The sequence below is a fragment of the Schistocerca cancellata genome, chromosome 2, assembly GCF_023864275.1.
Source record: "Schistocerca cancellata isolate TAMUIC-IGC-003103 chromosome 2, iqSchCanc2.1, whole genome shotgun sequence".
Classification (NCBI taxonomy): domain Eukaryota; kingdom Metazoa; phylum Arthropoda; class Insecta; order Orthoptera; family Acrididae; genus Schistocerca; species Schistocerca cancellata.
In genome coordinates this window covers 833228433-833240977 of record NC_064627.1, presented here as the reverse complement: position 1 = coordinate 833240977, position 12545 = coordinate 833228433, and the positions used below count along the sequence as shown (strand labels likewise).

Sequence of the window (12545 nt, the reverse complement as noted above, 5' to 3'; positions counted from 1 at the left end):
GAGTAATGGGCCTGCGCGGGACTAAGCGTTTTCGACGCAAACGCCAGTGGTTGCTCGGAACCATCTGCGTCGCGATGGGCCAGGACCGCCCCCACCCCATACTGCGAAGCATCCGTAGCCAGGACCAACGGCTTATGGGGATCAAAAGTAGCCAAACAAGGGGCTGACGTGAGGAGGCCCTTCAACGAGGTGAACGCTCGCTCACATGCAGGCGACCAATCAAAAGGAACACCCTTGTGCAGAAGGCAGTACAGGGGGTGGGCTATAGTGGAAGGCCTGGGAATGAACCGGTGGTAATAGGCTATCTTGCCTAAAAAAGCTTGTAACTCCTTCAGCGAAGTGGGCCGAGGAAGATTGACGATACCTTGGACCAAACTTCCTAGTGGCTGGATGCCGTGCCGAGATATGGTGTAGCCCACATACTCAATGGACGGTTGGAAGAAGGTTGACTTATGCAGGTTGCAACGCAAGCCCACAGACCTGAATTTGAGAAAGAGGGTGCGAAGGTTGTGCAAGTGGTCCGTCGTGCTGCGGCCCGTGACAATTATGTCATCCAGGTAATTAATACAATGAGGGATTGTCGACGTGACATGCTCAAGATATTGCTGGAATATCGCCGGGGCACTGGATATTCCAAAAGCCAACCACTGGTATTGGTAAAGGTCAAACAGGGTGTTGACGACTGCCAGCCGTTTGGAGTCCTCATTAAGTGGTATCTGATGATAAGCCTCTGACAGATTGATTTTCGAAAAATAGTGGCCTCCCGCCACGGCGGAGAACAATTCATCAGCACGAGGCAAAGGATAGGTGTCCACCACCAATTAGGAATTAGTGGTGGCCTTAAAATCGCCACAAAGACGTAATTTTCCCGAGGGCTTCTTGACAATAACGAGGGGCGAAGCCCACTCACTGGAAGAAATGGGAAGAACGACCCCTAGGGCTGTCAGCCGGTCTAGCTCTTCCTTCACCTGAGGGCGGAGAGCCAAGGGGATCTGCCTCGCGCGTAGAAAACGCGGGCGAGCCGACGCCTTCAACGTTAAGTGAGCTTCAAAATCTGAAACATGCCCCAGGCCCTCCTCAAAAATATCTGGAAAGTCTGAGATCAAAGATTCCAATGAGTGATAGGGAACGTCTTCGGAGACCAACTGTATGGTGTCAGTGATAGAAAAACCGAAAGCTTGAAAGGCATCCAGGCCAAAAAGGTTAGCGGAACTCACATCACTGACAACAATAAAAGTAATAGGCCGAGTGACTGATTTGTAAGTCACGTCAGTAGTGAATTGACCCAGTAGGGGAATGAACTGTTTACCATAACCGCGTAGACGCCAGTAAACTGGCACCAACGGGGGCGATCCAAGGTCAGAATACGTTTGTGCATTCAACAACGAAACTGCCGCGCCCGTATCTACTTGCAGTTGTAACCGGCGCGACCGAACCGACACCTCGATAAAGAGTTTGCGTGCCGATGCGTCGGGAGCCTGGCCCGATGAAACTTCCTGAATGTCAATGTCCACGTCCTCTGTACGTGCTTCCTTCGATGCTTTTGAGGCTGAGCGGCAAACTTTAGCAATGTGACCGTTTTTATTACATTTGCGACAAACGGCCCAACGCTGGGGACAGTTTGACCGATCGTGATGTATATAGCACGACGCACAGGACGGCAACAGGGGCCAGCGGCCGGAATTCTGTTTACGCGCCGCGCGGGAGCGGCCGTAACGGCCGGATTGTACCGCTCTCACGTCGTCCACCCCGGACACAGTGGACGCGGCTGCACCGCCTGAACCTCCGCGACGTCGCACCACGCTTCCAGCTGTTGACCTGCTGCGTGAGAGACTTCATACGATTGAGCAATGGACAGGACTTCTTCGAGGGAAGGGTCTTCTAACTGCAGGGCCCGTTGCCGGACCTCCCTATCCGGGGCCGAACGAACAATGATGTCGCGTACCATAACATGGGCATACGACTCCCGCGACTGCTCCGTGACAAAATGACACTTGCGACTAAGACCGTGCAGGGTAGCGGCCCACGCCCGGTAAGACTGATGGGGCTGTTTCTTGCATTGAGAGAACTCGACCCTAGCCGCCACAACATGCGTGCGGCGGCGATAATATGAAGACAGCAATGAACACAATGCGTCAAAAGAAAAGGACGAGGGTTCCTGCAACAGCGCTAGCTGCCGCAAAACGTGATACAGCGAGGGAGATATCCAAGACAAGAAGAGAGCACGACATACCTCCGCATCGGCAACATGAAACGCCTGGAAATGCTGCCGAAGGCGATGTTCATATGCGTCCCAATACTCCGCCGTCTCGTCATACGGGGGAAAGGGAGGAGGGAACTGCGCCGGAGCAGACGACGTGGAGAGCAACGCCGGAAGCACTTGTTTCATGGTGGCCATGAGCTCCGTCTGCTGCGCAACCAAAACCCGCACCAAATCCTCCATGCCGTGGAGAAACTGCGAAACCGGAACAACGACGCAACACGCGAAAGAACGACCCTACTCGTCGCCAATTGTGTAGTAACACTGTTCACGTTACGTCGCACTTCACTTAGCGTAGACCGGGACTGTGTCCTAGGCATGCCCGATGTTGACTGACTGCGCACGGCCTGTCCTGCTGGAGTTGTTGTTGTTGTTCTTGTTGTTACGCCGGCAGAGGTCGCGTCCGAATTCTCACGTGCCCTCTGGTGGACGGGACTCTACTTGCGGCAACTACCGTCCATGACGCGCCGTGCCAATGTGCGCCTCCCGCGCTCTTTCTGGTGGCTACTACAAAAAGTGTCGTCAAGTATCTTCAAGTGTACCACATGGAACTGAAGGCGCTCATTGATGACTAGATCCTGTAGAGCTACCAAATTGCATCTATCTTTATTGCTATGTTCCATCTGCTGTTTAGATAGTACCAGACATTTTCTAAGGCATGAAGATCAGGTGATTTATAAGGCCAGTTGAGGTGCAAAAGGGTTTGTGAGTGTTTGTGAAATTAGGAATGTATATCTGAAGGTTTGTGTACAAGGCGGTTGTCATCTTCGAATATGTGAAGTGTCCACAGTATACACATTGTGAAGCTGTAGGAGAAAGAGCAACACCTGGCCACTGAGGATGTTGAAATAAACATCCTGGTTGATGTTCATGGTAAATTGAACATGAGCCCATTTGTGGTACAAAAAACACTGTGAAAATGTCACAGAACAACATCCGGCCTGAACTTCACCATCCATTTGCTGTGAACTAGACACCTCATTGGCCTGTCTGTGCACTCTATCGCTTGCATCTTTACAAAAGAAGGAAAATCATGGCTCTTCAAGTAACAAGTACATGCCTCAGGTTAGGGAAAGTCAAGTTTCTGTGTTGTTTGGCTCGTTGAAGAAGTGTAACTTCATGCTGCACTGTGAACAGTGGCGTTTTGTGAGGCAAAAAAAAAAATCCAGATTTCCATTGCATGCAATTACCTTCACAATGTTTGCTTGGAAACTGGTTGAGATGTACCTGCATTCACTGACAGCACCAAGTCCTATTTGGTTTGAAACTGACTGTCACTGACAGGAGTGACACTTGTCTCTGGCCCATGTTGGTTAGTGTACTTTTACAACCACTGTTCTTGCACTGTTTGCATAGTTGTGAGTGGTACACTATCCTTTGTAGGTATGTTTGATATGCTGTGTTTGTTGCAACACAAAAACATCAGGCAAGCTCATTCACAATTTGGTTCCTAGGAACTTTGGAGGGGGGGGGGCCGTGGGGAAAATGGATAGGTCTACAAAACAGTCATATGAAGGTAACATAGGATGGAAAAACAACTACACAACTTTTCATGTAGAGGTAATGTCTTGGCTGTATATAGAACACACCATGTTTTTATTATTTACACATGTCAGATCGTGGAATGTATGCATAAATTTATAACTAATAACATATCTTACAAAACTGAGTATACACAAAAAGTAAAGACATGGATGGTTCAGCTGTGAAACGGAATCACAATGACAAATGTTATTACTCATTCAGTATCTCTTTCTGTAACAGACTATGAGAAAGCCTAAGATGAACTTTCATATATCTCTCTCAAATGTCTTCATTCACAAGCAATACATCACAAGATAATGTACAGAAATACAATACTAACAACAGTTGGATACAACATTAATACGACTCCCATTGTTAATGTGAACTCACATCACGAGCCTTAATGTAACATAACGCTGCTTATGGCATCATACTGAGTTGCTGTAGTTTCATTTACATGGCTTGCTGCTAAAAAGTTACAGTAAGAAGAAACAAAATTTAAAAAAATAACAATTAAGATTCACAAAACCACAATAGAAATTAAGCGAGCAGAATTGTTAAGTATCACAATGCAGACAGGAGGTATATGATTCTCACTTATAATAATTACAATTATAACTTCTGTAAGTAGATAGGAAATAGATACTTGCTCACAACCTAAAGAGGGAAAAGAATCTCATAAGCCCTAATTTTGGCAGTTATTAAAACAAACATTTTTCAGTAATGTATTTCTCTCTCTGATTAGTAGCTGCAGTTTATTTAACATTACACTGTGACTTCCATTCTGTCTATTATTCAGAGCAATGGAAGGACTAAAAATAAAAAATCTTTGCCAAAGTGGCAGTGAGTATTCATACGTATTTATCTAGATTTCATCATGAACTAGCAGAAATTTGTAAATAAATGGAATGCACTGTTTGCACATGGGTTAAATGTGCAGAATTACAGCTGATATGAGTGTCAATGGAGAATTACGAATATTAAACTTTGAAAGGTGCCAGTACAGAAAGTGCAGTCCATGTATCATGAAACATATCTGAAAAGTAATATGAATTCCACAAGAATTGGTGATCTGTATGGACACACTACTGAAAACATCTCCAATATTAACCATTTTACACTGTCGCTAAGACCTATGGTATACATGTACGTATAACAGCTGACTCTGATGAGTGTGTTCACTAACTGAATAACAGCTATTTGCCTCAGATGTTATCAAAATCACACTTAAAAGTTTTTAGGAGATCCACTTCGCGTATGGCCAGTTGTTGAGTAGTCACATGAGATTTGATTGTGTTTGTTCAAAAGTGAAAAGTTTTTCCCCTGTTGTGTAAGTGGCCTTTCAGCTGCTAATTGAGTAAGATTTATTTGTGTGAATCATGTTTGACTCTAAGCAAGATTCAAAATTCAAAGAAATGTGTAACATTTTGCTGAATTCAGTTCATAAACTGCTTCTGAATTAGATACAATAAGCAGCTGGAGTCAGAATTTGAATAGGATGACATCATGAAAATTAAATGTCTTTCAAATGAATGATTAAAATATTCTACCTTGCCCCTCATTCTCACTCATATGCAGTCTAACCACACGGCTGCTGCTACTTCCACACTCCATTCCAAGGTTGTTTGCTTCCTTCATTATGATTCATGATCTGTATCTCTATCATCCTAGGTTAAAATCCAAGAGGTGCCTCGGAAACAAATATTCAATAACGTAATTAAGTTTGCAAAACTTGACATTAATAATATAAAATGTGGGTGACACATATATCATGCCTCTCAGAATAGAAACACAAAATTTACGAAGAATAACTTTTTCTTGAAAGGGCTTAAGCACACATTAAAAAAGCCCATTATTAATAGTAGATTTGTCTGTGTCAAATCCTGGATGAACAAAATTTGCAGGATTCACAATTCACAACTTCATTGTTTTCAGAGCGGTCTGTCAGTTGGTATGTGAATTAAGTGAGTATCTTAGCTCTTTAATGTTACTAAGTGTACCAATCAGGCAAAATACACAATTCTGAGATACTGCGATTGTAGTCTTGTCGCCTTTGGGTTACAGATATGGCAGATTTGTAGTGCTTAGAGCTTTCGCAGCGGTGTTGCCTCCTCCTCAGCATCCCCTTCATCAGCAAGGTCCTTGCCATTAGCGGTTGCGGTACTGCCTGGTGGGTTGTTCCAGTGCTGCAGCTCTCCAGATCCTAGCACCAGATAGGCCAGTGCTCCCGCTGTATATGTGCCCACTAGGATCCCAAACACCTTCTGCCACTGGCCGAACGTTTGCTGTCAACATGCAAAGCAATGCCATTAGGGTCCCAAATGATTAAATGTAGGAACAGTAATTTATCTGTGATGCAAGCCACATTTGCAAAGAATGTTATGTAGAAGTTACAGTTTTAGTGTGTTACTCGTGAGACAAAAAAGTTATCAGTTACTGAGGGAACATGTAACCTTATCTTTTAGAATGTATAAGATTTAGTTGTGTATACAGATCTTTTGTCTTAAGATGAGATCACATAAGAAGACTTGTATGAGCAGTGTGACTAATGTTTAGGGATGTATCTAAGCATTTTCAGATCAACAAATATATGCAAATTGATTAGTTCCCTGAAGTTGTGAAAACAGACCTTTGAGGAAATTATATGTTGCAGCAATGCATCACTGCTAATTTCATGAAATTTATTTATTGGGAATGCAGCCTGTAAACTCTATATCACATCAGGTACTCTAAACAATGAGTTAATTTCTTTTCTTGTATATTAAGTTGGGAAGTTAGTTATAGTCTTACATTAGACTTATAACTGCCTGTTTTGTACTGTACAGAGTTAACAAGTGTCTGATTGTGCCTTATAGTCATTGACTGCAGTCATGACTGGTACAAATATATTAACGTATTTATTTTGTTCTGCTAGCGGTCACATTGTTTATTTATTTTTTAATTTAATGAATTGCTACACATTTGAAACATGTTTTGCTCATTACATAAACCATGGTGCCTTAGCTGTTAAAGCAGAGAAGGGTTCCCTAATAATTATCATACTCAAAGAAGATAAATATTTACAAAACACCTTTTTTCAAATCATTTACATGGAATTCTACTTGACCCTACAACAAAATTTCAAGTTAAAAGAAGAAAATTTCTCAATAAAAGTGACTTTTTTTTCACAAAGAATGAAGCCCAGATTGTAATGAATCTCAGATCTCCTAGACTCAGAGTATAGCCAGAAATTCAAAATAACAGCACATCTTATCAGGCCAGCTGTCAAAAGAGTTAATGAGAAAAATTAATGGCATGTTAACTGGAAAATACACATTTGAAAAATAATTTTCCATAAATAATTACTATGAACCCATACAGAGTATAAATGGTGCTGTATGTGTCACCTCACATCAAATTTCTCTTCCTTGATACTGAAAAGTTATGCAGCAGCATACCTCTAGATGAGACTGTAAAATAATTTAATGAAAAGAAGTAATGAGCAGGCCAGAAATAACTAAATTTGAGGATATGCTTAATTTGGTACTCTCACATAATTATTTCTCTTTTAACTATAACATTTACAAACAAGACCCAGGACTTGTTAAGGGAAGCCCACTGAAAGACTTCACACTGAAAGATATATCATGTACTTATAACATAAAAAACTGACTGAAACTGAAAGATTCCTAAGTAGAAGGGCAGAATTTAAAATGCCCATGTACAAATCTGGACTCATTTGGCATCACCTGTAGCTGTCGCATCAGATTTTATATAGTCCGGACTAGCAGAAATTTTGAGACTTGGTTTTAAGAGCACATGGACTGTTACGGGTTGGAGAAATACAACAAACCAGCAGTAGCAACACACATTACTGTAACAATCATTCACTGAAAACTGAACAAAATGTGAAAATTCTGCTCAAAATGGAAAAAAAAGATCCCTTCGAGGAAATGGATATAATCATCTAGAATACACTAAATGAAAATTCTTTTCTACAAGGGCATGCTGCAAAATAATGCATCTAAATTTTTTATGTGAAAACTCTTAAAGCTTTTTAAATAAAACAAATGTTAACAACATTCTACATCAAACAATGGAAACTGAGGGTTGAAATATAAAAAATGTTGGGAATAGCTTTATGCTCACCATGAAGATAATGTGTTAAGTAGCAATCTATCCTCTTCTTGATATTGTTAATGTTCTACATCTTTATTCATCATGTATGCATATCTGCAGCTCTCTGCCACTAGAGGGCTCAGAAATTGTAGTGTGTAACATTGTTGTGTATAATGCAACTGTAAGATGGTTCAAAAAGAATGCCAGATTTGATATATCAAAGTAAGAAGTTTATTTTTATAAAAAATGCAAACAAAGTATATAAACATGTTCATCTAATCTTCACATTTCATGTATGAAAAATGTGAGCTCTGTCCATGAAATTCACTATGACTGCACGACAAATTTCCACATTCATTTCACTGACAATTCAGATTTCCTCCTTCAAGTCATGGATGTTTCGGTTTTATTGGAATACACTACTGACTTAAGTTGCAAAAAAAGGGAAGTCACAAGGCATTAAATCACATGGCCTCGGTGGCCATTAATAAACAGCATTGCACAAATTGAGGTGATCTGGGAACCACTCGTGGAGCAACTGCCTGCCTCATCTTCAAAGAAATAAGAGCTAACGACAATGCCCGACCAAAAGCTGCATCAAACTGTCACTTCTTGTGGATGAATTTTCCTTTCTTGGATTGTACAAGGATTTTCTGAACCCAGGTATGGAAGTTCTGCTTATTCACAAAGCCATTTAAGTGGAAGTGTGCTTCATCACTGAAGATGATTTTGTTTGTGAAGCTGTCATTGTCCTGTCATCCTCTAAGACCCAAGTCAAGAAACTGTTGTCTATCCTGGTGATCCATCACTTTCAGCTGCTGTGTCAGCTGAATTTTATAGGGGTGGTAGTGGAGATCATACTGGAGAATTCTCCATACTGAAGCACAGCCCAGTTGTTGGGAAGAGTGACAAACTGATTTCATTAGGCTAATAGCTACACTGTCACGAACCACCTCAATGTTATGGACACTTTGGCCAAAATGACAACACCAAGAGGACTTTAAGGATCATCGTGGAACCTATCTCAAAAAACTTTTTCATCTGCCTGCAAACTGTTGATTCATTCAGTGTCTCATGGTGCCCTAGAATCGTGTGAAGTCGCTTGATAGTTGCTGTATAACTTTCTCCATTCCGATAAAATGTTTTCACAATTAGCATACATTGCACACAAGAGAACTGCTCTATGGTTAGACACCAAACACATGAAATTCAGACTGAGTCAACAACTGGAATGTTTTTGGAAACAGAAATGAATCAAAACAATGTCATCAACCAACAAACAAAAATTTACCAGATTTTCAAAACTAGTACTCTTTTTGAATGATCCTTTATGTTGGTGTGTGAGAAACAGTATGCTGTAGTTGAGTTTCAAATTTTAAGAGTTCATCCACACATGGACTACCTTTGCTTTCAGCATGACACTGCCAGACCATATATGAGTGCTACAACATCTGCAACAATTCAATACCTTTGGTTCACTGTCATTGATCAGCCTCAATACAGTCCAGACCTGGCCCCATCCAATATTCATCAGTTTCCAAAATGTAAAGAACACCTCTGAAGACCTTTCCTTTGATAGTGATGAAGTGGTGCAAGCAGAAGTGGTGACGTGGCTCGATTAGAAAAGTTGAACATTCTACAGTGACAGTACCAACAAACTGGTCACTGTTGGGAGAAATGCGTTCATCACCAGGGTGACTATGATGACAAATAGATATGTAGATTTGGAGGATAAAGATTTAGAATGTTGATAACATTTGTTTTACTTAAAAAGCTTTAAAAGTAGTCAAATAAAAAAATTGGAGGCCCTACTATTCAGCACACCCTCTAAATGAAATAAATGAATTTAACAGCCCAAATTCTTCATTTATTACAAAAGGTGTAAGTCACTTCAGAGGTAAATAAATGACTATCTAGCTGTTAGTACCACAAATATCAACACTGCCAGAAGAGATAACTGATATACTGACACAAATCGCATGTCCATCATATTGGAGTGTACAAAACATCTGACGATGAGCAAAACGTGCATAGCAATGTATTAATTTAAAAAATAATAATAATATGGCTGCTAACAGAACAAAATCAAACTTTTTGTGAAAATTATTATTAGTTGCTACACAGTTTTTATAATGGGCCCACATCACAGTATGCCATGCTCTTTGTTGTTTTTGAGATAAGATTCTTTTTCTCAAGATGTTAATTAATGTTCCATACATTATTTGGATGATATCCCCTGAAATGATTTGGAGTGACTCAGTCTACAAGCCACGTATATATAAGCAAACATTTTGTCTACTGTGTAAAACTGGCTACCAGTGTTTAATAAAATGTTGTCCACAGAACAGGACAATTGCTTTTGGTTCATTTGTGTCCACAGTTCTGCAGTATTTTAGAGAGGAAAAAGTTTTTTGGGAATTTAAGGAGTGTTCCAGAAAAAATGAGTTCAGGTTAGATTTGAAATTTGCTTCACTTCCTTTCAGACATTTCATGTTTTGGGGCAAATGATAAAACTTGTTGTCTCCAGCTATTGAGTTATTTCTTAGCCACTGACAAATTAAATGATGACCAGGTGTGGTTCTGTTGTCACTGGGGACAACACTATTGTTCTCAAATTATGATGGATTATTTATGACAAATTTCATTACTGTGTTGGCATACACCTTCACCAGCACACCGGTTAGTGCTAGGAAACACATTGGGACACAGTCATTGCCTCGCACCGTAGGTGGCTATGAGGAATCGTTAGTCATTGTATATAGTTCTGATATGGACACAGACAAGATTCAAGAATCAGTACAAGTTATTTGATTCCTGTTAACTGCAGAACTTCAGATTTGACATAACTGAAGTTAAGTACTCAACTGGTTCCTGTAATAAAGTGTATTTTAACAACCTATGTATCTTGTGTTGTAGTGAGAGGAAACCAGCCACCCACCTATCATACCACCCTTTCCTCATCCACCCAGGCATCACAAAACATTATAGGAGGGCACAACCACAACAGAATGCCTAAGCCCTTCAAAAAGCAAAGTGACTGTGTGTGGATAACACAAAATGCATCCTTTGTAATTTCATTCATATGGATGTGAATATATTCATATGGATATAAATACCCACTTTGAAATGCTGCATTGTATGATCAGTAAATATTAATCTCACTTCTCGCATTTCTGTGACCTATACTTTCTTCCTAAGATATGAGTTAGCCCATAAAATTATATCATGGGACATTAATGAATAGACATGAAGGAACTATACTAATATGTTGATTTATTTTTTTATTTTTTCCCTCAAAACTAACAACTGTGAATGGAACAATAGTGTTTTTCCTCCATTTCATATTTTCATTAATATATGCTATAAAATTGTGAGTATTATACCCTATTCACTCTTGTGAATGGTCTGCATTAATTATTGGTGTTATTCTGTTTGTTTCTACATAACTGAATGAACTATGCTTTACTGAAATTAAGGAGAGGTCAATTTTCAGGGTATAGAAGTGCTTGTTAATAATTTAAAAAGTATTATTAACACTAATCTTCTTCTATTTCCATCTCTCTAAACAGATGAACTTTAACATTTGTGTCATCTGCAGACAGGACCAACTATGCCTGATGTACCGTATGTTGAGTGGAAAATCATTAATGTTAGGAATATTAGTGGATCCAGTGCCCTATAGGGACTCCATTCATAACCTCTCTCCAGTCACCATAAGGTTCTCTTTTTTTTCCTCATTTATATTATTTATTAGAGTTTAATATATTATTTTTGTTGCACAACATTATTCACACTAATTGTTTGTAAAATCATTTATTCTATAAAACATAAGCTTTCCTGAAAGAGTGTTGTTGTCTACATAAAATTTAACAGGAAAAGGGAATGAGATAAGACGAGATGGAGGCCACTAGCTCCTGTTCGGTTTGATACTCACATTGCCTTGCGTCAGAGATCCCACCATGGCTGATGACAAGAAACCCGTGAAAGAAGACAGAGTCTGGGCCATACCAAAGATGGTTCCTGGAACAGAGATAGCATGTAATGGACTCTGATTTTGTGGTGGTCCAATGGTATATAGACTTCCTGTAAACATGTGAGCTAATTTTATTATTTGTGGTTTTATTTATTGTGTAATTTTCTTGTTTTGTAGCTGAATTTCTGACAATGCTAGTTGTCATTCTAATCTGAATTTGAGCACTATTCATTTTCTCTTAAAAATTTAATAAAGTAACTCTTTTTTTTAAAAAAAAATATAGTTATTGTTTAAGGCTCGGTGGAAGTGTTTTCTTCAGACAACCCAACAGACAAATCTCATTTCATCTTATCTTAATTTCCTCTGCCAGGAACTTGAGTGTGAACTGAGAAATAATCATGCAGATGTAGAAGTAGTTAACAGATCACCAGTTAAATGTAGCACATTCTCTAGGGAGTGTTTGAACGAATGCACAGTAGTGGTAACACAATGGTTGAACTCTGCACTTGCAATTAACACTGCATACAGACACTAAAGAGCTATACTCATCTAGACTGCACACATGAAGCAGACTGAAGAGAAATAATTGTGACTCCCAATTTGCTTCTTTAGTAACAAATATTACCCTTAGTCTCAACTCTAAGAAGTTATGACAGATTCACTGACACTTGAACGGATATATATTCTTTT

General features: G+C 39.9%; 1 protein-coding gene across 1 annotated transcript in view; it reads right to left on the bottom strand.

Moving 5' to 3' along the window:
• Positions 1-3807: 3807 nt before the first annotated feature.
• Positions 3808-12545, bottom strand: part of LOC126162731 (sialin) — a 368491-nt gene continuing 359753 nt past the window's right edge. The window contains exons 11-12 of the mRNA XM_049919394.1: positions 11817-11902; positions 3808-6069 (exon numbers count right to left, since the gene is read on the bottom strand). Of these exons, the coding sequence (XP_049775351.1) occupies positions 5869-6069; positions 11817-11902 (287 nt within the window). The 3' untranslated portion in view covers positions 3808-5868. The remainder of the gene's footprint in view (positions 6070-11816; positions 11903-12545) is intronic.